General features: G+C 41.7%; 3 protein-coding genes and 1 long non-coding RNA gene across 6 annotated transcripts in view; 3 read left to right on the forward strand and 1 right to left on the reverse strand.

The window, feature by feature from the left end:
• Positions 1 to 16,256, reverse strand: part of Naa15-16 (N-alpha-acetyltransferase 15/16) — an 86,782-nt gene extending 70,526 nt beyond the window's left edge. The window contains exons 1-8 of one of the 2 annotated variants that reach the window (XM_076790541.1): positions 16,068 to 16,256; positions 15,443 to 15,790; positions 15,194 to 15,328; positions 14,886 to 15,030; positions 14,547 to 14,804; positions 14,148 to 14,458; positions 13,205 to 13,486; positions 12,414 to 12,627 (exon numbers count right to left, since the gene is read on the reverse strand). In XM_076790541.1, the coding sequence (XP_076646656.1) occupies positions 12,414 to 12,627; positions 13,205 to 13,486; positions 14,148 to 14,458; positions 14,547 to 14,804; positions 14,886 to 15,030; positions 15,194 to 15,328; positions 15,443 to 15,790; positions 16,068 to 16,124 (1,750 nt within the window). In that variant the 5' untranslated portion in view covers positions 16,125 to 16,256. Of the gene's footprint in view, positions 1 to 12,413; positions 12,628 to 13,204; positions 13,487 to 14,147; positions 14,459 to 14,546; positions 14,805 to 14,885; positions 15,052 to 15,193; positions 15,329 to 15,442; positions 15,791 to 16,067 lie in introns of both variants that reach the window. The other variant, XM_076790540.1, reaches the window with a different exon arrangement.
• LOC143355439 (uncharacterized) lies at positions 851 to 8,871 on the forward strand. The gene is made up of 2 exons (XM_076790243.1): positions 851 to 1,001; positions 5,811 to 8,871. The coding sequence occupies exon 2, from the start codon at positions 5,811 to 5,813 to the stop codon at positions 8,856 to 8,858; it is 3,048 nt and encodes a 1,015-aa protein (XP_076646358.1). The 5' UTR covers positions 851 to 1,001; the 3' UTR covers positions 8,859 to 8,871.
• Positions 16,257 to 18,309: 2,053 nt separating the features above from the next.
• Polr3c (RNA polymerase III subunit C) lies at positions 18,310 to 24,650 on the forward strand. Of its 2 annotated transcripts, XM_076790267.1 has the most exons (9): positions 18,310 to 18,484; positions 18,558 to 18,763; positions 18,976 to 19,094; positions 19,174 to 19,304; positions 19,398 to 19,641; positions 19,705 to 19,913; positions 20,238 to 20,391; positions 20,648 to 21,008; positions 21,366 to 24,650. In XM_076790267.1, the coding sequence occupies exons 2-9, from the start codon at positions 18,617 to 18,619 to the stop codon at positions 21,498 to 21,500; spliced, it is 1,500 nt and encodes a 499-aa protein (XP_076646382.1). In that variant the 5' UTR covers positions 18,310 to 18,484; positions 18,558 to 18,616; the 3' UTR covers positions 21,501 to 24,650. The 2 variants fall into 2 exon arrangements, with proteins under 2 accessions (XP_076646382.1, XP_076646383.1); XM_076790268.1 differs by lacking the exon at positions 18,310 to 18,484 and having other exon boundaries at positions 18,600 to 18,710.
• LOC143355460 (uncharacterized) lies at positions 21,692 to 24,650 on the forward strand. Its single transcript, XR_013082513.1, has 2 exons — positions 21,692 to 21,795; positions 23,751 to 24,650. It is a non-coding gene; the product is annotated as an uncharacterized LOC143355460 (long non-coding RNA).
• Positions 24,651 to 25,739: the final 1,089 nt, after the last annotated feature.

Raw genomic sequence — 25,739 nt, forward strand, 5'->3', positions numbered from 1 at the left:
GGGAAAGGTGATGAAAACCGGCCAGTCACGTGTACCATGCCGGCGCGAGCGGCTGTTCGCCAGCATCGGCCTGCTGTGACACGTTCTGCCGGTTTTCTAACGAACAGAGCCGGGTCCGCGAGCTTCGAGTGTCTGCGAATCGGGAGGATCCTCTCGGACCGTCCGTCTGGTCTCGGGAGGCACGCGACCGGGATACCCGACGCCTCTCCGCCGAGCCCGGAAGCGACCGACGCGATTTAAATCGCCTGGACGCATCTAGATCGTGTCTACAACGCCGCGCCGTTGTTCGATCGACGATCTACAAGATCCGGACCGGATATCTCGGAGAAAGTGGCGAACACGTGGGGAAGCTCGTGGTTTCGATTAAACCGGCTATCAGCCGGAGGAACGATCCGAGCAGACGTTGTACAGCGATTAGGCGGTCGATGTTCCTATCTCTAGCCGAAGGAATTTCGCAATTCCGGCACGTCGCTCCGCGTTGATTAGCCTCGCGGAAAAGAGATCGCGTCAGAAAGACGATAGACGCGCGCCGAGCGATCTATATAACTTGCCGCGACTTGATTCCTTCGGTTAAACCTGATTTTTCGTTTCGAGAGAAAGAGAGAAGAACACGCTCTCGAGGAGGAGATTACTGTTATTCGAAGAAGCACGCCGGAGAACAGCGGAGATAGATCGTTGACGAGACTCGTGGGTGGCTCCGGAAACCGGGAGAAAGGTACTCTTTCAAAGCCGAGCGCTCTGTTATCAAGGTGTCTCTGGCAGGGTACGCACGGATTCTTCTGGTGCCGGTTTTCCTAGTCAGAATGGTATCCGTGGACGGGAACCGCTGAGAACGTGATTTTTAGAGAGCTAGTTTGGAACTGGAACCTTTCGGCTGTTGTGCGCAGTGTAGTGAGTGGGGTACGCAGAAGTCAGGCTCAGATTTTGTTGGCAGAAGTACGGATTGGAGAGATTGAAGGGTCGCGTGGCTGTTGATCGAAGTTGCTGAGGAGTTGCCAGTGGTAAGAATTGACCGAAGGTGAATTTGTACATTTTAAGAGTCAAGACTCCGTAGATTCGCGATAAGATAGAGTGACCACGTTACCGACTAAAATAGGCGAAAAATGGTTTCACGTGCCTCAACTTTTCGTCCTTGTATGAGAATATTTTTCGCTGGGATAGGGCTCGTTCGAAAGAGGAAGGCTATATTTGGTAACATAAGCGTCAAAAGTAGGCCAAAAATTTTTTTTGACGATGCGCATGCCGTGGAATCCATGCATTTTTACGCCATTGGATGAGTTTTCTGGATGAAATCGAGAGTAGCCTCCAGCTACAAATTGAGCTGTATTTTGTCTTGATATTGTTGCGAAATAAAGCCAAAAACTTGAAGCACGTTTCTGGCATCAGAATTCATAATAATATCGATAATAATATAATAATATCAAATAAGAAATTTGAAATAAATAATGGTAAATTTTAGTACTAGCATCAGCGGTTAAACTATTATTATAAGTTAATTATTGAAATAAATAGAAATTTTTTAATTGAAATTAAATTTATATTATTTTTTTTTTAGTGAAATATAAAAATATAATATATTTAATTATAAAAATATAAATTTTTTAAAAATCTTGAGAATAGACTAGGATTAGATACCCTAATATAAAGATAAATTATAGATATTAAATATTAAATGTGACAAGTTTAATCAGAGCAAAAAATGTGACAAGTTTAGTCACACACTTAGGATCCGTCGGATCAAGACCAAAACGGATCTTAAGTCAGTGGCTGAAGGCTTTGGACGGAAATTATACAGCAGTTGCCGACCTGCTGACTCTACAAAAGTCACGTGACTACCCTTGGATCTTAATTGTAGCCGAATTTTTAGTGGGTACATTCAAGCAATTGTCAGAACTTGAGATTGAAGATGTTGGAGCATTTCATGACAGTTGAGGGAATTAAGGAAATAAAGAACAACAATCAGTAGTGAAAATTGATATACCCTGCTTCAGGTAGAAATGGCAGTTTCGAAGGTGAATTTTCACCTAAAATGAAACATTTCTTCTGATCTAGAATATTTCCCATCTATATATATTTTTTCATGCTAAACATACGAAAATGGTGCAATTTACTCATACAGTACTGAAATATTTAATAATTTATTGAATACAAACAAATTTAATAATGTAAAAAATATTTTGAATAATGATACAGGAATTTTTAGTGGCGCCTTACAGTCGCCAGTCGAGTGCTAAGGGCTAATTGTGCTTGAGTTTAGTTGTGCTCGAAAAACTTGAAATATTTCATGATGGTTGAGAGAATTAGAAAAATAAAGAACAACAATCGGTATTAAAAATTGACATCCCCTGCTTCATTTAGAAATTACAGCTCAGAAAGTGAATTTTTAATGATTATTTCCGATTTTAATTAAATTTGCCGTGAATCGATCAAATTATCTGGTCGCTAGAACTTGAACTTGAAAAACTCGAAAGATTTTATGAAAGTCGATTGAATCAGCGAATAAATAACAGCAATCGGCGGTAAGGATTAATGCTTCTCTCTCTCGATCGCGCGATTTCACCTTCAATGATAGACAGCAAGTATTAATTCCGAATGTAGTTAAACTTATTAGGATCGAATCGAAGTAATTCATCGTAGGAACTTGATACTTTCTAGGAGAAAGCATTTGATTGAATTTTGCACATAACGATCGGTGGTGAGAATTAATACTGCATGTTCGACCACGCGATTCCACCTTCTAAGGTGAATTCACAGATGTCAGTTCTTCATGTAGTAACTTACATTTATCACGATCAAGTGGGAATAAATTGTCGACGGGAGTCGAGATTAAAGAGCTTGAAGAGTTTCAAATTGTTTATGACAGTTAAAAATCAGTCGGTAGAGACGATTTATTGATTGATCCGCACGATTTTACTGACAGAAATGGAATTTGGGGACATTAGTTGCGAATGTAGTTGAGAGATAAATTGAAATAACTCGTCATCAGGACTAGAACTTGAAGAAGTAGAAATTTTTCGAATTTAACTTTTCTTAATCTAATTTTTTAAGTATTAACGAATTAGACAACAACAATCAGTGATAGACTGCGAGTATCGACGCAAAATTGTCTACTTCGATTGCAACAAACCGGAATAAAATAAAAATTGATTTCCTTTCTTAATAAGTTCAGCAGGTTGAACATAATGTGACAATTTTAAATTGTTCTAATTTATGTTCCTCATTTTTGTCGTGGATACATAAAGCCCACAGTCTAGTGATAAAAATTAATAGAAATAGAAATAGCTGGCAGCAGATTTAGAACTTGAAGAACCAGAAACAGAAATGAACCAAGTAAAATTGAATCGAGGAAAGAGTGAATGGTAAGAATTAGGTGCCGGTTAGGGTTAAGGACCCAACTACTGCGGGGGTACCAACTACTGTGCCTATATTAATTACACTTCTTTCTAAAGCATAATGAATATTAAAAAAGAGATATTAAATTTTTTCATTGAAATTAGTTCATATAGATGTCACATATCTCTTTTTCAATATTCATTACGCTTTAAAAATAAGTGTAACTAATATACGCACAGTAATTAACCCCCCACAGTAATAAGATCCCTTCCCCTAAGCAGCACCTAATTCTTACCATTCACTCTTTCCTCGATTAATGAACACTTTGATCGCCAAACTAAAAACCTCAAAAATTCCATAAAATCAAAGTAAGTTATTTAATGAAATAAAAATTGAAAAAAATTCAATGTATGATACTGATATTACAGATCCTAATCAAATTTGGTACAATGAATGTATCAACGTAAAAATTCATTTTAAAACCTGGACAAATAATTCCGTCACCCACGTATGGGTTACGTGGCGTTCAACGTGTTAATATAGGCACAGTAATTGGTAGCCCCACAGTATTGAGGTCCCTTAGCCTAGTGTGTCGAATATGAGATCTCGTTGTCGAGTATGAGAGACCATGCTGTTCGGTTGCATCCGCAAGACAATCGGCCGCGAGAGACCGCATAAACGCGAGCTTAGGGTTTGTTTCTCGGTTGCAAGTGATTACTTGGCGACTCGGCTGGTACTCCAGTGACCCGTGAATGTTTGTCGACCGTTCACCGACTGTTCACGAGGGAAAGGCGTGGCCCCCTCCGGACCCACATTCCCGTATTATTGCGATCCGAGTCAATGGAATTGGCGAATTCGCGAAATTCGTGGACTAGATTATCCGCCGTTCCCCATCGCGACCGACCGAAAACAATTTCAAGAGCCGTTTCTCAACGACTACTCCCTGTTCTAACGCTCTTTTACTTGTTCTTTTACTAGCATCATTATTCATTGCATGTACAGGACAAGTTAATAGAAATACCGTCCCAGTAACCGTGTTTTATCTGCTGTTGCAAAAACACCGGGGAGCTTCATGCAAAAGAACTTTTTACGTCTATCACACTGCAGACTGGAATTCGATCATCAATATGTATTTTCTTCGCTGATACGTTTGACAGGTTAAAAATCATGCAACGAGATTTTTATGTTCCTTTCACGATCTTACTGTTTTGCACTCCGGTTGTTCATGTTTGGCATAAATTTTCTTTACTGATTGCTTCGAGGGGTGGACAATTATGTGATACAAGCATTTTTGTACTTTTTATGGTGTCTATACTGTCTTATACTTCACCTATTCAGTTTTATTATACCATTTCTTTTATGAGGGGTTTAAGAGATGTTTATTTTCAATTTTGTACTTCATCTATTAATTTTATATTATACATTTCTTTTATGAGAGGTTTAGGAGTTTTTTCCTTCAATTTTTCACGTCATCTATTAACTTTATATTATATTTTCTTGATAGGTTCAATAAGTTGAAAGGGATGCAACAATATTTTCAAGCTTTTCTATTTCGGTATTCTATCTGTTCATTTTTGGCATAACTGCGCAAATTCCTCGGACCAATTACTATAATATTATAGAACCAGATGTGCAACTTCCCAATACTTTCTATTACGACCTATAGGTGCTACAGTCAACGCCCAGAAATTAATAACGATACCATTATCGACATCGAGTAATGAAAATGTTGTTTCTAACATGTATGATCGTTTACAATTAATTCAATGAAACGAAAGAAATTGAATATACTGTTCTCATATCTGTCAACTAGACTAAAAAATTGTATACATTTATTTTGCTGCTCTAGAACTCGATAAGGAAAACTGTACAAGAAAGTACAATGAGAGCCTCCATTTTTGGTGAACAATAAAACTTTCACTGAAATAATAAATCGTTGAGTGAATATAGTAATCAATTAGCGATGAATAGAAATGAATGCGTACATAAAGATCCGCAGTCCACTAGTACGAGTTCAACAAAAGAGTTCAAGATCACTAAATCATTAAAATATCGTTAAAGTGAAATCAAGGCAGCTTAGATTTTGGAAAACATTAGGCGACACACATAAACATTAGAAGCCACACTTGGCAGAGCGAGTCCACACAACATTCGAGACAAAGATGTCACTCGCCAGGGAAAGCAAAGTGGTTAGAACCCGAAGGGGGAGTGCCTCCGCCTATCAGCATCTCTCTCCTGCCATCTGATCTTGAAGGATGACTAGCATAATTGGCCGACATTATCAAAATTACCTGCGTGGCGCGCTGACCGTGAACGCAATTCCGATGATCGTGCTCGCGAACCGTTTCCCAGTGCGCATTAGCGAGCCTACCCTCGTCGGATCATCGCATTATTCTAAGAAAACGACGCATCGCAAACCACCGATTAGTAATTAGTTGATCGATTAAACCCGCTGATTTCCTCGAATTCTGTTTCAGATGACGTGCAGAGGGGTGCCGGTGCTTCTGGTGGCGGGCTTCCTGGCGATCTGTCTGCCGATGACGACGGTGTCATCGGCGCAGGCCAGAGAAAGACGTCACGTGGAGGGTTCTGGTCATCGTCCGGACAGGGTGTACGGTTCCGTGAGCCGCGGCTTCAAGTCGTCGACTAGAAGGGACAACGAGATAACGACGGAACCCGGAAGGAAAGTGTCGCACCACCTGATCGGAGGACACCTGCGAGCGGACTCGAGGCAGGAGAAAGACGACGACCAGGGTCTGTGGGACGATGGAATTCTGTTGTCCTCGGCGGGGAACGGCAAAGAGGCGAAGCCTGGCCGCAAGGACGACGACGACGACAAGAAGACGCTCTCGCAGCAAGTCAAGGAGGGGAAGTACGGTCTGATACAGAACGAGATCTACGGGAACCGGCCGAAGAGGCCGGGGATCATCAGCTACCTGGGGAACCCGGAGGTTCCCAAGGACAACGCGGAGAACCTGGGAGGTCTGGACGAGGACGAGATCTGGTTGGCCGAGAACCACGTGCTGGTGTTGAGGGGCGGGAAATTTCCCGGGCATGAGACCACGCCCAGCAGCGGGGAGGGGGAGACATGGCCACCAATCGACAACTATAAGGCGCCGAGGAGGCAGGTCAAGATCCCGCCAAGGCCGAAGGTCCCCCCGCCCTTTCCGGTCCAGCTGGCAGACGGTGGACCGATTCAGATCATCGGGCCCAACGGGACTAAAGATATCGGGAACGGGACAGACTTCAGGAAGGACCCGCTGTTCACCAAGGGATTCCTCTCGGAGGATGGTCCGCTGTTCGCTATCATCTCCAACGGGACCATCGTGATGCCCAACGCGAACAACACCTCGCCGGGAAACGATAAAGGAATGAAGCCTGAATCTCTGCCAGGCCTGCCACCGTTTTACCACGCGATTCCGCCTGGCGCTGTCTTCGTGCCTCCTCCCAGCAACCAGTCCGATTACGACGAAGAGGACCAGTCGATTTATTATCCTCCGCCGTACAGCTTCCAGTATCAGCAGGACAACACCACCGCTGTGCCTCCAGGACCTCTGGTGCCTGGCATTATACTTCCACCGCCGCCAGATTTCTTCTCCGCTCTCGACGACAAGAAGACCACCACGAAGAAGTACACCAGGCGTCCTACCACTCCTTTGCCAAGGCAGAGGCCAACGTATCTGCCTCCCAGGAAGCTCAGCACCAAGTACAAGAGCACCACTAGTCTGCCTGTCGCGAAGACCAGGACGTCTGTCACGGTGTCTACCAGCTCAAAAACTTACAGAACCACCAGCAAGAACGCAACTACATTGGCACCTAGCAGAGTCCGTACTTTACCCTTCGCGGAGGTCACGACGCCCACGCCGGATAAGCCCACGACTCTGGATAACCCTGAGCTCTATAGCATCGGTCCCATACTGGAGAACCAGGTGAGCCAAGAGCCTAGGAAAGAGGTCTGGTCTGGCGTGGTGACCAGAAAAACGCTCCCCCTGTTGTCTTATTATACCTCGACGCAGCCGACCTTGGAGAAGCCGATCGAAGTGACACCGGCCTCCATAAAGACCATAGTCACCACCGGCAACCCCGAGAGATCCTCCAATCAGGCGTCCTACTATTTCTACGAGGAATCTAACGAACCCACCGCCACCACTCCGGACCCAGCGGTTTACTTCAAGACCACCACAGAGACTCCTTTCTATGAAGACGCGGTGACCCAACCTCGCCCCGTGGAGAAGAAGAAGCAGTTCTACAGCGTGGAGACCGTCCCTTCGCAGGAAACTTCGAAGGACTACACCGTCAAGTACATCGACTCCGTGGTGAAGAACTCGGAGCCGATTCGCTACAGCGATCCTGTGACGAGAACGTCCTCCGCCAGGTCCCATAGTCAACGCATGCTACCCGATCGAGCGTCGTTGTATTACCAGGCGATATCCTCCAGACCTGCGCAGTCGTACTACACGACACAAAGGTCGCAGACGTATTACAGGCAAGACAAGCCGAAGCCGATCTATCAGTACAGCTTCGAGGCCGCGGACTACTCGAAACGCGGCAACCAGAGACAGTTCGAACAGCAACAGCAGACCGTGCCCTATAATGATTACAGAGACGTGAAGATATTCGACGGACCTAGGTACGATTACCCGCAGAACGAGCCTGCCAAGCAACTCATGCCACAGAGTCTCCCGTTCAAGAACCAGTCGCCGATCTATCCTTCAACCACAGCCAACTCTGTGATCAACACCACACCCAACCCTCATCTAACTTACTATACTCAACAAGATGAAAAGTTACTAGACGACGTCACTAAGGAGTATTTCACCATCTTCGGGAAGAAGATCCCCCACAAGGGTATACCCAGCACAACGCCGATCTACTCGAAGACAACGGAGAGACCTTACAACAGCTACATCGAGAACAACTACAACACTCCGGAACCGCCAGTGTTCAAGACACCGAACGTAAAAGTGCACTACGGGGACCAATCCCAGAGACCGTACTCTCTCAAGGACGACATCCTGGTCAACTATCGACAGCCTCTGCCACCCATCAACCCGGACAGCGAGTTCATCGCTGTGGCGAACCCGCAGCAGCCTAATTACAGGGTACCTAGCAGAGAGGGGCCACCGTTGGCTCCCATCAGGGCCTACCCTCAGCAGCAGTTGGTGAACCAAGGTAACGGTCCGTCGACCAACTATGTCCCCGTGGTGGAGTCCGCGGAGGAGATCGACGAGTCCTACCCTCAGCTGCCGATTTCTCTGGAGGACGACATCAAGGTGAACTACAGGGACCCCAGGCCCACCATAAACCCCGACGCAGAGTTCATCGACCCCGTTCCGGTGGCCGACAGCCAACCCGACAAGCCGAAGGCGTACTTCGCGTACCGATTGCCAGGCGACGGCGGTCACTTTTACTTCCTGACGCCGCAGGCCGTCGCGCAGAGGCCGGAAAGGAACGCCGGACACCTCTACGCGAAGTCGAGGAACGCGAGGCTGCTCAGACGTCGACGGCGACCCGGCAACGTCTGATCATTCTTTGCCATAGTCTAAGCCACGCCCCGCGAGCAACGGGAGCGGCTAAGCCACGCCTCGCGGGGAAACGGAAGCGGATAAACCACGCCCCACGGGGAAACGAGAGCGGCTAAGCCACGCCTAACCGAGGCAGTCGAGGACGAGCGAGCAAGATTGATCTTCCCGTGTTCCAGTGCTCCCTCCTCAAAGTCACTTGCCCCTGAGGGCCATCACGAGCGCTCCCGAGTGCCCATGTCGCCCGAGAGAGCTTGAACTGTTTTAGTTGTGTATCGCAGCGATTCGTGTCACGTTGCAAATGGCTGGCGAATACAGTGTTCTAATATTAAGTTCTCGTCGACAGCCCCTCCCCCGCCCCTCATGGAGTTCGGTATTTTTGCCCCCGTAAGGTCGCGAATTTGCTCGATCAAGCGTCTCTGCTGGTATCTCATAGGTGTAATAGTTGTGCAACTGTACGAACGTTTTAAGCAATGAGAATGTGGGTGAAGTGATTTTCTTTTATTACGAATGTCGCGCGACGTTGTAGAGGAATAGTTGTATCTCTATTGTGTAACGTAATTGGGAACGCGTAGGTCTTTTGAGACAGCGAAACTGTGATTGCCAAAAGAGTGTTAGTAGTCGTGCTCTCCTTTGCTTCCGAATGTCGCGCGACGTTATGGGGGGAATGCTAATATTTCTAAAGCAAGCAATAAGCAAAGGAGCATGAATATTCGTATCTTCCTTATGCGTCTGAACGTCGCGCGACGATAAGGGGGGAATGTAGATTTCTATCCCACGATTTTTGGAAAAGTGAGAAAGCAATAAGCAAAGGAGCATTAATATTCGTATCTTCCTTATGCGTCTGAACGTCGCGCGACGATAAGGGGGGAATGTAGATTTCTATCCCACGATTTTTGGAAAAGTGAGAAAGCAATAAGCAAAGGAGTATAAATATTCGTATCTTCCTTATGCGTCTGAACGTCGCGCGACGATAAGGGGGGAATGTAGATTTCTATCCCACGATTTTTGGAAAAGTGAGAAAGCAATAAGCAAAGGAGTATAAATATTCGTATCTTTCTTATGCGTCTGAACGTCGCGCGACGGTAAGGAGGGAACGTAGATTTCTGAGAATGGAAAAAATCGATGAGCAAGTGAGTATTGTGCGTGTCTGTCTTGCCATAGAGCAAAGATGAAATATTTAACTGTTTTCGAGTCGTGAGACGTTACGGAGGGAATGTTGTACTTTGAGCGCCTAGCGTGGAGAATGTAGAACTTTTTTTTCGAGATTGTTTTGTTGTACGGGATTGCTTACTGATAGTTTTGCAACCTGTCCAGATACTCTATTCGAGAGCAGAGCTTGTATTGAGCTTGACGAACGAGGAACACCGTGGACACGTGACCACGGGCCGTACCGTTAGGATATTTATTACACGTGTAAATATATATGTAACGACTAGGGTAGATGATTATCAACGCCTTACTTACGGTATAAATGCTTAATTTGTATGTTACCCTGACTTCTCCCCCCTGCCTCTCTCTCTCTCTCTCTCTCTCCCCTGCTCCCATTTTCATTGTATACCGATAGAGACGCGAGATACTCGATTCGCGTGCGACGATTAGGTGTGTTTGTGCGCGGTTATGAGCGATAGTCCGTCGCGTACTCGCGCATTGTCTGTGATTAATGATCGAGGTGAACATGTACGTGTATATAGTAAATGATTAACGATAAGCTAAGATCGTGGTTGCGTTTTTCGTACGCCCCTTGCTGGGCGGGTAGCATGATCGAATGAAAAATGTTCTTAACGCTTTACCTGCCGGATATTGTCTAATAGTCTTCTAATAATCGACAGCTAATCTTGTACATTTTTAACGACGTCTTGCTAACTGTTATAAGATCATTTGCGGAGAAGTTGCGTCGAGCAACGCGGTCTGATGAAAATTTGATTTGGGTATCGACAAAAACTATTATTGCTCTTTCTGACAAAAGCTTTTGCTTGAGTTTATTATTTAAAAGGACTATCATTGTTCTTTTCGACGTAGTACGGTAATCCAGAATTGTATTGATAAGCGTTCGGTTGTTCGATATTAATAAAAAATGATTGAATAGAAAAGCTTTGAGCTTTATGAAATCACGCACTTTGACATCCACCAACCTAATAATATCATTTCGAAATTGAATTGAATAGGGATTCAACCTAATTAGTTCATTCCTCACCACGATCTAATAGTTTCTTTGAGAATGATTACTTTTCATATACTATATAGCATAGTGATTGAAAACCTGATTAATAGACTTCTGGGAGGTAAAGTGTTAACTGTGGAACTTTCGTGGGAAAATTGATCCTTTCGCTGCGGAGAGCTTGAACGACGAACAGCGTGGGTGAATTAAAATTGAAATAAATTGGCTGGTCAAGGTCAGCAAGGAAGTATCATCGTCATGCGATTTGGCCACGCTGATGAGAAGCGATGAAATAAGTCCTCAAGGGTCGCATGATGCACAAGGAGCCTTTTTAATCAGTTTCTGTACTCCAGAAGTAAATTTTCTAATCTCTGATGTCGAAATTGATACTCTGATCAATTTATATTGCTTTCGAGGCAAATTCTTGGAATTCCCCTCAGCGAACGATGACTAACACTAATCGTTTTGCATAAGATTGTCAGACATTAGCACAAAATGGTCACGAAAGGGTCAAAATTGTATTCCCACAGATGTTACATCGAACTTCAAGTATTTTAGTGTAAATATACTAAAAAGTAGGAAACTGTACGGCCACATTGAACGTACGAGATTGTTATTTAATAAACGGTATTGTTACTATACGATTAAACCAGTTCCCTAGAAACTGCGTTCGTTTACATACTAATGTGACTTCCAATGTAATGGCAAACAATCCTCGAAAGGTCAATTATTTAAACTTGGAAATAAACTGTACTGTCAAAATATTCTCTCGCGAACCTTCACTTCGAATTTTGAGGCCAGTCAAACCTCAAAAATGCTTTCAAATTTACTATTGATTAAGATTAGCAACAGCGAGAATTTTAATTCGCGATAATTCATTGAACATTGGCGAGACAATTCATTTAACTGATAATTAAACTGTTTCGACAGCATCGAGTGTAACGCGGCGGCAATCAATTATCTTTCTGAATCGAAGGACACCTCCTTTTCCTGGAGACACGAGTTGTGTCGAGCGCTCAGCAGAAAATCAAGGTAAGCTTCGCGAGATTTCGTAAAAAAGATTGGGGAAGCGTTAATGCAACAACCTGTCGCAATTGGAGCCTTGTGATCGCGATTTCCGCCTGATAATTTACAAGATGGCGAAAAAACGTATCGCATACTTCTACTGCACCCCTGGCGAAAGATATTTGACCAAACAGCTGGAGCATCTATTTAATAGAATCATTAAACTTGTCATATACAAAAAAATGCATCGACCCTGAAGAAAGTCTGTCGGCAATTACATGTAATACGATTTTGATCGAATATGTTTCGCAAGGAATAGTACAGGAATAAACTGATTTACGGCCGTGCCGACCAGATACAAGTAAAACGATATGCATGGAATGCAGACTTACCGGTGTCGATCTCTTGCGCCTGCGTCGGATCGGGCAGAGGATCATCGTGTAGCCGCAAGTAAACCTCCACCGCGCATTTCGCTGCCTTGAAGTAGAACGGATGGGCCCGCAACACATCTTCTAACCTCAGGAGGCCGACGTAGGACCGCAGGGTCATTTTTCTCATGCAGTACGTGTGGAAGTCGAACTGATCCTCTATGATCTCCGAGAAGTGCTGAAAGCCAACAGAAGCCATAAGAGACTATTCACCCTGGAATAACACAACCACTGACCCACCCGAAGAAAAATGTAGAACAAAATAATATTTCTATTGCAAACAATACATAACATACAATTATGTATCACCCCTTATGCCCTCACGATTGCTACTAAATTGCCCATTTTGGTTTAACAACGATATTAAATATATAGATAGAGAAAGCATGTACGGCCCTAGAACGGTCCAAGGTCGTTTCAAGATGAAATAAATAAGATTGTGGTATGTTCTCCTTGATATGCTACAACTTTGGTTGCGTCACTCGTATTTTAGAGGGTATTTGAATAATCTATTTTTAATAATGTCTTTGTTAAACCAAAATCAGTAATTTGATAGTAATTTTAAAGGTATGAGCAGTGGTAAATAATTGTATGAAGTTTTTGTAGCAAGAGTAATCATTTTTTTCCCCCTAAGTCGTTCTAGGGTTAACCCTTTGCTCTATAACAGCGAGTCGGGCTGGTAACGAAAATTTGAAGTAAATTGTACAGCGAAGGATTAACGCGTTCAACTAATGGTTGCCCATCGATCAACTCACCCTATCAACCTCGTGGCACTTTTTCAGAGCCTCCCCATATTTCCCGAGGCGTTTATAAGCGATAGCCGCTTCCGTCTGTATCCACATGCACTGCATTTCGTTCAGATTCTCCATGGCTAGGACACCTTCCCTGGTGAACTTGCCACACGTCTCCTCTGCCTCTTTGATGAGATTCGCGCGTAACATGTACTTGGCACATTTCGAATTAATATAACGATCTGCGGTGTCTAAGCCCTGCGCTTCGTCTAACCATTTGTAAGCTTCTTGAACGTTGCCGGCATGCTGCGGAATCACAAACGTCTACGTTAATAAATGGTGCTTAACAGAGATTGTTTTAGGATTAATAGTTTTTGACACTAGGTTCACGGTCACACGTACGTCGGTGTTTATCACGAAAATGAGTAAGTTCAATTTAATGCAGTGGGCTGGTCAAGAGAATTTGGAAATATCAATGTGTTAATTGGAACTGATCAAAATCAATAAAGAATGAAATTTCTATTTAACTCCTGTTTTGAACAAATTTATACAGACAGTTAAACAGTTATGAATAACTATGTAAACAATAAATACTTTCTTCGGTTAAAAAGGTTCTTTCACACCATACAGTAATAAAAAAAAAAATATGAGTCTATTTTCAGCTTGTTACTAGAGATTCTCTGGATCTTTATGCAAATCTAGATTTTTGTCGATCTACTTATAAAAATTGGGAACAAAAAAACATTGTTCCCTTCGTTAGCCCTCTGCCTGTACTATAACATCGAGTCAGACTCGTGACGAAAACATCGAACAGAATCTATTAAAGATGTATATTATTAATATCCTTTAAATCGAACCAAAATTCTACTTTGTCAATGTCAATACAAAACCATTGGAGAACGAATAGACATACAATAAATACAAACAATTATATGTAAAAATCCGTAGTCTGTTGATAAAGACTGACCTTAAAAATGCGACCTTTGGTAACAAAAAGTTCTATAAGTGTAGGAGTATGTTGTATGGCAGCATTGATTTCGTTCAGTGCTTTCTCTGTTTGTCCGAGATGATCGTAATGTTGTGCTAAATAGTAGTATGTCCAGAGCAACGCCGAGGCCGGCTCTCGCGGATTATCTTTCTCTTGATCGCTGAAATGCTCGTGAGCCTTCAACGCTTCCTTGTATTGTAGTACCAAGGACTGTATAATATCGACTTTCTGCTGATCGGTGTACAAGGAACGTAGATTTACAAACAGAGGCGGCACGCCTTTATGAAGACCTACGGTATGAATACAATAAGTAAATGACCGTGGACATTGCGCCCGGTAAACGTTGACGCCTTATGTAAGTATCACGAGTATCAATACCTCTGCGTAAGTACCGATCGACTAATATTTTGAATTCATCCCCCGAAGCATAGGATAATTGTAAACGGCGTGGCGCCAGCGCTCGAGGAAACAGTGCTTCGTATATTTCGAGCATGCCTAACGTATCTTCCGGTGTAGTGTGTCTTTCAGCCTCTGCTAGCCTAGCATAATACGTCGTATTCTCGGGATTTATTTTTAAAAGTTCCTCGTAAATCTCAGCTGCCTCCGCGTATTGTTTCAACTGTAATCTTAATTTACCTGAGGACAGAAATATTATTTAGTACCATAAAAAGATATTTTGAACGATTCATGAACAAGGAATCGCAAGATCAGACTCACCGTATGTTTCCTTCACGGTAACTTTATCACAAATTTGATCACTGTATTTATCAAGATGTTTCAGTGCCTGTTCGCACTCTCCTGATTCTTGGATGACCATGTTTTGGTATAACAACAATTCACTGTGTTCGTAATCATAACAAATCTGCACATTTGATGAATATCCCTATTATACACTATCATAAATAACATGTATGTACCTTTGACTTATAGTCCTAATCTAGTTAGATTTCGAAAACGGCATGCTGTACAGTTGAATTAGTCTCTCTAAACGCGTGGAATGAACTATTTCATTTTGAAATACATACCATTGGGAAATTTCGAAAAGTGTCTAAAATCTTTAAAGCCATTTCGTAGTCCTTTAACAGGTGGTACGAGATAGCAAAACCAATCCATGACGCACGTTGCGTGGGACGTAACATAAGTAACTGATTTCTTGTGTCCTAAAATGAACGTTGACCATTGAATTTTAACAAGCATCGCTGGCGTTCAATATTTACCAGGATTGTTAGATATGTGAAATAAAATAAGAAGAAAACTCTGTGCTAGGTATTTACTCTATAGCCCTCCAGATCCCTCATTTGAATTTGAAGCAACGACAAATCCCTGAGGATCTGTATGTTATCCTTGTCCCATTTGAGTGCATTTCTGTAACACTTAATGGCCTCGTCATATTTCTTGTCTGAGCGCTGCAGCAGCCCGTAAACGTGCCAACAAACGTGCGACTGTAAGTCGTTCCTAAGACCGCGTCGTACATGATCGTATGCTTCTTCCTTGCGACCTAAGCAGTTCAGAGTGAGACCTTTCATTGCCAAGGTCTCTCCATGTTCGTTAAATTTGGGGTTCGACAGGATTTGCTTAGCAAACTTTAACCCATTCTTATACTGTTTGTGTTCGTAACACCTCTGCAAGAAACACAATTACGTTTCTGAGGAGCATGAAATAGTTTTTGTGGATTAAGTGCTGTGTGGCCGTGCGAACTGGCACGGTCGAGCGTCGGGTCCGACGTGTGTCGTTTCGCAATTGAATTCGCGACGACCGCGGTTATCGTGGAATTCACGGTTGCCAGTGAGTTTTTCCCAGTTTTTCCCGAAGAGTGCTTCATCATTAGAGCATGATGAATACTCCTATTAGCCGGAGAGTGGGGTCCAAAACAGAGTATTTTGATTGCACGTTACTCACCAGAATTCGCTTAAACAAGGCATTTTCTTTGGGTGGCAAGGGATTGCTGGAGGGCATTTTTGTATAAATACAAAAATAGAGGGCCTTTTCCACCCGGTAAACTTAATTTTCACCACAAAACCTCGTGGCCACAAACGAAGAACTCAATCCTCGATCACGTGATCATCTGCGACAATGCTGTTCCGCCGGAAGTTCTAAATCCACGGTGCCCGCAAACTTTGATATACGTCCTCGGCGTTTCGCGAATTTATTCAGCACGGTGAATAGATTACTCGCGATCGCAACAGTTTATATTGCGCTCTCCACGACGCGTTCGAAGATATTACTTTTTTCGGATATGCACGAAGCACGCATTTATAAGGAATGATAGTCAACGAAACAGAAGGGCGGTTTCTATGAAACGGCGAGTGGGCTGCGTGAAATAGTAGTTCGAGAAATTGATAATTATGGAAACACTGATATTAAAATTGTCCTACGAATCCGTTTTTTATGAATATTACAAAGCGATATTCAACGTTTAGATTACGTGTTTGGGGTTTGAAATATCATAAACTAGAGGAATAATGAGAGTGCTCGTGGACAGGGTTTTATCACAGTATACGTAGGATTATTGTGATTTTATTAGGTCCGTGGATTTTATTGTGCTGAGTTGGGTATATCTTGTTTATAACAGAGAGGATAGAAGAGTGCTCACGTCTGGGATTTCGGCGTTCCCACTTTAGCATGGAACAGAACCGGGCAGCTTTTAGCATGTAACACAGCCTGGGCAGCTTTTAGCAGAGAACAGAACGCACATTATTTTTTTAACCAGGATTTTTTACGTATAGCTTAATTGTTTTATATGAAATATAAAAGTAACATATAAATCTTATATACAAAATCTACAATTAATATAAATTAAGTATAATATTAATTGTAATATGATACGTATTTTATTTTTTCCAATTTTGTAGTTGCAAACTCTAGTTGTAAAAAATGGAAAACCCGGAAAAATTCGGACAAATACAGATTTCATATCGAAGTTTAAAAGCGACCATCCTGAACATTAATTTTATAATAAGCTATTGTCATCAACACTATCTTAAATTTTTTCATATATTTAGCTACAGTTATTATGAATTAAAAAAATTTTCTTTCGTGAATAAATATTTTTTCCACCTCCGCACCATAGGATTTTTACTAGATGACTTTAGAAACATATTTGAACTATTTAAAAATAATTTTACACGAAAACATTCTAGCTTACTCTTTATTTCGTCGTTCTATTAATTTTTTATGGGCTGCATTGCACTCTTTTACAAATAAATACCATCCATAATACCAAGAAGAACAGTTTTTTGCGACGATCATAGTGTTTAGCTGGGCCTTTTTACCAGTTTTTACCTTTTAGCTGAGTTGCTAAAAGCTGCCCAGGTTGTGTTACACGCTAAGCTGTCGAGATTCTGTTCCCTGTTAAAAGCTGCCCTGGTTGTGTTACATGCTAAACGCTGCCCGGTTCTGTTCCATGCTGAGCAGATGTCAGCACTATATCGGGAACGCCGAAAACCTGGGCGTGAGCACTCTTCTATCCTCTCTGTTTATAGTCAAACTAATCATGCCAATGGCCGCTTGGTGTAGCACTATACCGGGGGCACCTAAACTTCTGCGTGAGTCTACTGATCTATATGATTATATAGATCAATGACGTGAGTTGAACCGGCTATAGTTGGTGCCAAATAAGAAGGAACCTATTTCGCGCATGTCCGTTGTGGAGTAGCCTTGTTGCAAAGTCTCAGCTCCCCCACTCAATCATCAACAACGTCATGAATATTCATATACCGGGAGACAAGTAATTTGTAATTTGTATCGTCTTATCCTCTCAAACCATATCTCTGTGAACGCTACGAACACATGGTATTATCAACAACTAGCGTTTCGACGCAGAAGAGATGCGCGGTCATAGGAGCGTGAGTAGGGGATTAGCCAATGAACGAATCCCGTTGTTGTCATATGCGCATAAAAGACTTAAATTCGTCCTTTGCCAGGTTCCTTCTTATTTGGCACCAACTATCAGAGTCACGAGATCAAGACTTGTTCCCCCACTCTAATTTCCCCTTCTACCCCGCTATTCCCCACGCTTCCATCACACGTCACGTGACACGTTTCGTCTCTGTTATGCATACTCCAATACTGACAGAGAGAGGGTAACTTTTTCCCCTCAATTCGTACACCCTCCCCTCTTCCGGCGACATTGCCAACTATAGGTAACAATCTGCGTAACCACATGGATCTCCGGTTTACGAGTTTAATAATCAATGCGATTATTATTTAAAAATGTGTAACATAACAGTGTAAATAATTCATAAAGTGCACTCGTTAAATAATTGAGAATATCTGCTTCAATGTTACAAGGATAAGATTCTTATTCATTTTTATACGTTCGTAAGAGGTTATATGTAAACAAACCGTGATGCATTTAATAGATCGTTTTATGTATACAATTTATTTCAGGTGTCATCTGTAAATGCTGTAAATTATTTACATTTGAATTGAATAAGTTTTGTACCAGCATGTCGACAATGTGCAAGAGATTGTGTTCTTCCATTTTACACGAACACTTTGGACCGATTGTTCAAACTGTAGGTGATGATTTAATGAAACATGGTACGAAACCAATAAATTTAATTCGTTACACAACCCATCTACCTTTAACGAAGGTAAAAATATACAAATCATAACCTATTTTACGGAAAATTAACCACAGTAATAATAGATGCACATCTTATTCCTATTGTTGCTTACATTACATATAAACATGGAAAAAACAGCTATCTATTATTATGAGATTATTTTAGGTGTCTTCTTGCGAAATATATAAACTTTGAAATAACTATTAATAAAACTCTTGTTCAATAAACACTCTTTCCAGATAAAGGAAGCGTTATGTGTGTTAATTAAACACGATATAGTAATACCTCGACAAAATGAAAGAGGAATGGAGTATACCTTAAATTATGAAAGGATCATAATGATCCTTAGGTACTCAAGGTAACAATGTCTCCATGCTTATATTAAAACTATCTTGCAAAATAATGTTTTTACACATTGGCTATTTTACTGTCAATAGGTATATGTTTTTTGTGAAAACAGTGTGTGAAGATATAGCAGAAATGATGTTAGAAGAAGTATTAAAAGCTGGCTATATTACTGCTTCTGATGTCATTGTGAAAATGTATAAAAGGATCGAACAATCACCTTGTATGTAAGCTTGACTTTCTAATGAAAATACCACTATAAATAAACATAGAAAGCTTCTTTATCAAGTATACTCATGTAACAATTAACTTTCAGCCGACTTACGACCATCAATTCCAGAACTGAAAGACAAATTCGAACTGCTAGTAAAAAATCAGTTTCTCTTACACAGTTTATACTCAGAACTACCTGAAGAAGCAGCCGTCGAGAAACCAGATTTCAGTTTACCAGATCTTAAGTTTCCTGCAATTAATAAAAAAATTAAGGGAGAGAAAGCGGATGCTGGGGACAATAAAATTTATTGGAAAGTGAATTTCGATCGTTTCACCCAGGACCTTAGGTAAGACTAACAAGAATTCCAATAAATATAAGACATGTAAGGAACTTGCAATATAATCTATAGGGATCAAATTATTATATCAGCTATGCGCAACAGACTGGATGAGAATGCAGCAGAATTGATGAGGCAACTGCTTTTCCTTATGTACTTGCGGACAGCTTCGTGGGCAGACACGTCCAACCCGATACCTCTTACTGAGATTAAAGATGCGGTCAGAAAAATTAATTACCCGGTACTCTCTCAGCACCTTGACCAGTACTTGCGTCTCATTGGTAAGGACTACAAGTGTAAACAGTAGGGATGTGCGACAACCTGAAAATGTCGAATCGATAATTTTATTCGGGATCGGAACTGGTTCTCGAATATATCTGGACTATTCCCGAGAACTAAGTAACCGCCGTTTTCGGGTTCTCGCACACCTCCAGTGAACAATTTGAAATTACAAAATTAGCTTTGATTCCTAAAGTCTCTTTCTTTTTTACTGTACACGATCAGTGATTCTCTACAGTATCGAAGTTGTTCACTTTCGGTGCAAATATTGTACTCAGGCTCAGTACAGAATGTTAAATTGTACTATGATAAGTATTTTATTTTAGAGAAAGACACTAGTCAATTTCTGAAACGAGTTGGTGATTCCGGAGGAGGCCAATACAGCGTTAACATGAAGGAAGCTTTCCATCAGTTAGCATGGGCCACGTTAGAGAATATTGTGATGGAGAGATTCGGTTCAAAGGCAGCTAGAATTTTTAGGTATGTTACATTTAATACCAGGCTGTAGTTGTTTATGCAGATTCTCATTTTCATAAATTAATTTAATGCATGTACCATAAGTGTACAAAGATCAGCGGTGTATTTACTATATTTGTTATTATGAAATTTTCATTAATTAGACTCATTATAATATAATAAAGTTAAAATTGCAAAATCGAGTGAATAATAGAAACTGAAATTTCTAGATACATTATGGATCTTGTTATAGATACATTGAATATTTCATGTACCACAGGTTAGTCCGTGACAGGAAATACATCGAGCAAGAACAAATCCAGCAACTAGCCATGATTCCAGCGAAAGAGGCTAAACATTTAACATATACATTGCTACAAGAGAACTACCTGCAGATGCAGGAAATTAAAAAAGCCGGTGTATCGACTGCACCAATGAAAACGTTCTTCTTGTTCCACATTGATTTGAATCTAGTCGTTCGTATGGTGGTGGAACATTGTTACCACGCACTGTACAATACTATGCACAGACGGGAGTACGAGGTAACCAGTAATAAACGAATGATAGATAAACAGTTACGGATGCAGACCTTAACAAGCAATCTAAAAGAGCATGGCGCCACTGAGGAACAACTGGCGGAGGTACTTATTCCGTTTCAATTATACTGTGATTACGGGGTTGCATACATAATTATGCTACACTAGTTCCGTTGTGATTGTATGCTGATTAGTATACACGCAGGAACAATAAAAGCAGAATTAAGTTTGTGAACTTTCATTTTATATATAATTATATTTTATTCAGTATTCACTTTCGCATAAACATTTAAAAAATTGATCTTTTCACCTATCTAGATACATGTAACCACATAAATTGTGGATGTTCACGAGAGAAATAAAATGAACTTCTGTTTAACTTCCATTTTTATAAATGATACCACGGAAATTTAATTGTAATTGTTCACTGTACAATGATATACTATTTTGGAATTTTTCTAGATTGCCGAATTAATGACACCGTCGGAGAAGCAACAATTGGAGAAGGTTCAAAGCACGATAAAGAAACTGGGCGTGACCGAGTTGCAAATCGACGACACGCTCTTTCTACTGACAATGTATTTGCGTTATCACTGAATAAATGGGCACGATAGTCTATGGGAGGGAATTTTTACGAAAGAATGGAGGCGTGAGGTTTCATTCATTTATATAGTTATTTATTTATGTATAATAATGGTTACGCTTGTAAAATACAAACAACAAAGAATACCTAACTCTCAAATTATTATAATAAATATAATCATATATCTATGTTTATAATAGTGCTGCTCTTCTATGTGATACAGTGCATTTGATGTCGCTATCTATCAGGGAAAATGATCTTGGGAGTGCACGCGCACACCGCCGAAGAAGACGTTCGCGTTTGTCGATGGTATCCGTATTAATTACTACAATCATATATTTTGATGTATGCGGTATGAACAATGGGGAGGGCGTGTTAGTCGTGGATTAGAAAGAAACAATCGTTAGAGTTATGAATCACAGCCAGCTTAAGGTGCCTTATGGATCAGTGAAATAAGTCGAACACTGCGAAAATGCTATCGGGGGAAGGGATTCACCTAGAGAACGTATAATTCCCACAGAATGATCGGTTAATATCATAATGTCCGCGGTGTGCCGCCTGTGCCAATGTTACGCGATTTACTACCAAGTATGATTTTCCCTTTGTTCCTATTATATGCTTGTTTTACGCTCGTCTTAGCACTACCGGAAACAGACTCCCGTTCGAGCATGCTCGTCGATCGTGGAAATTGAAAAGCGAATAACCGTGGTACAGTTACAGTCTCACCGATCTTAAATATACAACATTTTGATTGTACGCTATCGACACCGATTAATTAACACACGCGCTGGCTGACGGTAGTGATGAGACGATCGCGAGAATGTAATCGCGTTCAAACATGCATTTTGACTGATTTCTATACTTTCTCTCTCTCTCTCTCTCTCTCTCTCTCTCTCTCTCGATCGGAATCGTTCACACACGCGCATACACACACATACGCTAGATATCTCTTTCTCGATTATCCTTTTGTTCTTCCCTCATGTTCACCGTTTAATGGATAAACTATGTACACGGCACGTACATACAAGTTTCTTCTAGAAATAACGTTGTATACCTAAAACTAAGATTGAATTTCGGTAAAGCGTTACTTTTATTATACTTTTTTTTTTGTTCATACCATTAACAACAACGTACATGTAAATGAAGTGAATTCTTGGAATATTGAGATTGGATGTTAGTGTTCACCATTCTTTTTTTTTTTTGCTTGTTACGTTAGATATACTATTAATATTAGTTTATGTAGTCGTTTTACAATTTACTATTCGTACAGTTCGCATTCGCGCTGGTTTTGCGTTTCTCAAGAGCCGATATCGAATATGCACAGGCGAGAAGTGCGTCGAGATGATCGCCGAAAACGATTTGTCTCTACGAGAACGAAAGAATGAAAAAAATGGGGGAAACGAATCGAAAAGAACGAAGGGATTGGAGAAAGAATACAGAGGAGAACAAAAGAGGGACAGAGGGTAACTCGCGCTAGAATTTCGCGGAAAGGGAAATCGATCTTCGAACGATCTTCGGGAGATCGCCGGATCGCGATCCGTGGAATGCAGAACTGAGATTATATTCTAAAGCAAACACCGCGGTGAGCAAATTTCGAGAGAATTGCACGAGGAAGACACAGGCCGAGTCTACGCACGCGATTCCGAATTTTTTCCCGTCGAATTGGTGGTCACGGAGATATGGCACAATTGCAAACAATGCGGTTTTCGGTCGAGGAAATCGAGAGTCCAAGAAAGGATCAGTTTAATAAGACCCTACACGATAAGTAGTAGTTAAAGTAAAGTTTCTTTCATTTTTCTTTCGTTATTTGGGGGATCGTTTTAGAAACGTTTTTTAAATTACTTTGCCTACTAAAAGGACAAAATAACATTCTTGATGATTGAAGTGCTTGTAAAAGAAGCTTAGAGGGGCTCTTTTAAATAACACATCAGAGCATTTTGCCCAAAATGTCCTCTAACAACAATAACAGAAATGATTATTCAAAGATTGATAAAAAAACTAAACATTCTACGTTTATATTTTTATTGCTTCTTTAAACTGTGCTACTTAAGATGACTTTGTATTTTTCGAACGAAATTGTTACATTTTTAATGTTTCTTTACTTAACGATTATTAAGACCCCAATAGTTAAAGTGAATAGGTACAGTGAATTCATTTTCTTTCATGAACGAATCTAATTGTTTTTCACTGCCTCAGGTTGACCGATAATGAGACGTATACTTGGATCCTTTTTGGACTCTATACTAATTGATAGATCGTTACAGTTTCGCTGGCGGACCGAATACGACTGGATCACGAATCGAACAGGTTACGAAGAGGATGGAAAAAGTTGCTGATGGAATATTCGAGAGGATGCAGTATAGTTTCCGGTGTAGGTATGCGTTTCTGGTTTCCGAGGAGGCGGTTTCGAACACAATGTGACAGAAAGTGTCCGATTGCGTGAACGACACGAAATGACGCGAAAATTTGAGTATTCGAGCGCGCAAACGATCAACGAACTTCGTCGTCATCGTCGTCGTCGACGTCGTCTGAACTGGCACGTACAACCTCTATTGCTATCAATAATAAGGATTAAATAAAGAAATGAGAAGTCGAAGGAACAGAAAGAAAAGAGAGAAAAATAATCGTAAGAATAGCGAATAATAATAGTTACTAAAAAATAAAACGGATGACAGTTAATAATAAAAGTTTAAAGGATAATCGATAGACGATAATAATGACCATGAAAAATAAGAAATTATGCAAATCGCAATTTGTAACATCGTTTAAACCTACGGTGTCCTCGTCTCTCGGGAGGGGGATATAATTACATCGTATTAATGTCGCTACGCGGATACATCACAATATAGTTACACTGTACATTTAATTAGTATCGACACGTGTTTCATTTCTTTCTTTTTTCTCTCCTTGCATCGGGCCGTTCTGATCGACGAGCTTCACCGCCGACACAATTGTACAAATCCATGTATATACATAAAATAAATTATTATATCAACATTAAGCTATTATCGTGTCCGCCGCTAGTCGTGGTTTGAACCGAACCGGCCCGAAGACACACGCGGGCGCAGATGCATCGAGGATACTGGCTCTCTTTATAAAATTATATTAGGTACCTTGTATAGAATTGCACTGATTACAATATATATAAATAACAAAAAACGAAACGGTGAAAAAAGGAGAGACGCAAAAGTTATATCGTGTTCTCTATTCACGTCGAGCCAACTTCCGCCGCGACCCGGAACCGGATGGCCTTGCTCACTCTCACGCATTCTCTCTCTCTCTCTCTCTCTCTCTCTCTCTCTCTCTCTCTCTCTGTTTCTCTTTTTCTCTCTTGATTTGCACCCGGAGCCGCCACCGGCCCGCGAAAACGCTATTTGGCACATAAATATTATCACATCGAGCTCCCAATCTTTGCCGTTCGATTACACACACGCTCCCTCGATATCGCGAGACACTATGCGCGTCGTCACCGCGGTATAGTAATCGCGGTGCTCGCCCCTTGTTTCCCCTAGCACCGAGCTCACATGGCGACCATGTTCACCGAATAAGTCTCCCCCAGACTCGACGAAACGGGATGAAAACGCAACAGTTGCCCGGACGTCCGACAAAAAACAAAACAAAACGGCAACGTCTCGTTCGAATTTCGATCGTGCCCGTTCAATAAATAACGCTGATCCCCGAAAATTTCCAAGAGAAGATTCTCCCCTCTAAGCAACATTGTACTAAAAATCGACGTCGCGCGTGCCCCTATTCCCGCTCCCCTAAACCTATTCAAACGGTTAATCGATTAACCGACCTTCAATGGCTTCTCGTTGTCCTCTGGTTCTCTTTTCTTGATTCGCTCAATCATGCGAGCTCCATTGGTCGCCGGGAAACCTTCATCAGCGACCATCGAATGATTTTCAGCGACCAATCGATCCCGCCTCGACCCGCTCGTTACGATTAGGGTGAATAAATTAACGACGAAAATACTATAAGTACTATCGAGTGATTTTTCGATTCCTCTCGCTTTCTGGCCCCTCCCCCGCCCGCCATTTTGGTGCGAATACAGTGATAGCGTGACAATACGGAAAAAATACGGTCCGGAGCAGGTGTGGACGAGAGTTTTTCTCTCCCGAAGCGCCCTGGATCGCCCCAAGGGGCAATGGATCGATCGTGGAGGGGGACGTGGCAGAAGCACTCCCCGCCTACTACGCTCGGAGTGGGCGTGGTCTCGCCGGTCACAACGGCTCCAGGCCAGCACAGCGCCCCCT

Source organism: Halictus rubicundus, chromosome 7 (genome assembly GCF_050948215.1).
Source record: "Halictus rubicundus isolate RS-2024b chromosome 7, iyHalRubi1_principal, whole genome shotgun sequence".
NCBI classification, from domain to species: Eukaryota; Metazoa; Arthropoda; class Insecta; order Hymenoptera; family Halictidae; genus Halictus; species Halictus rubicundus.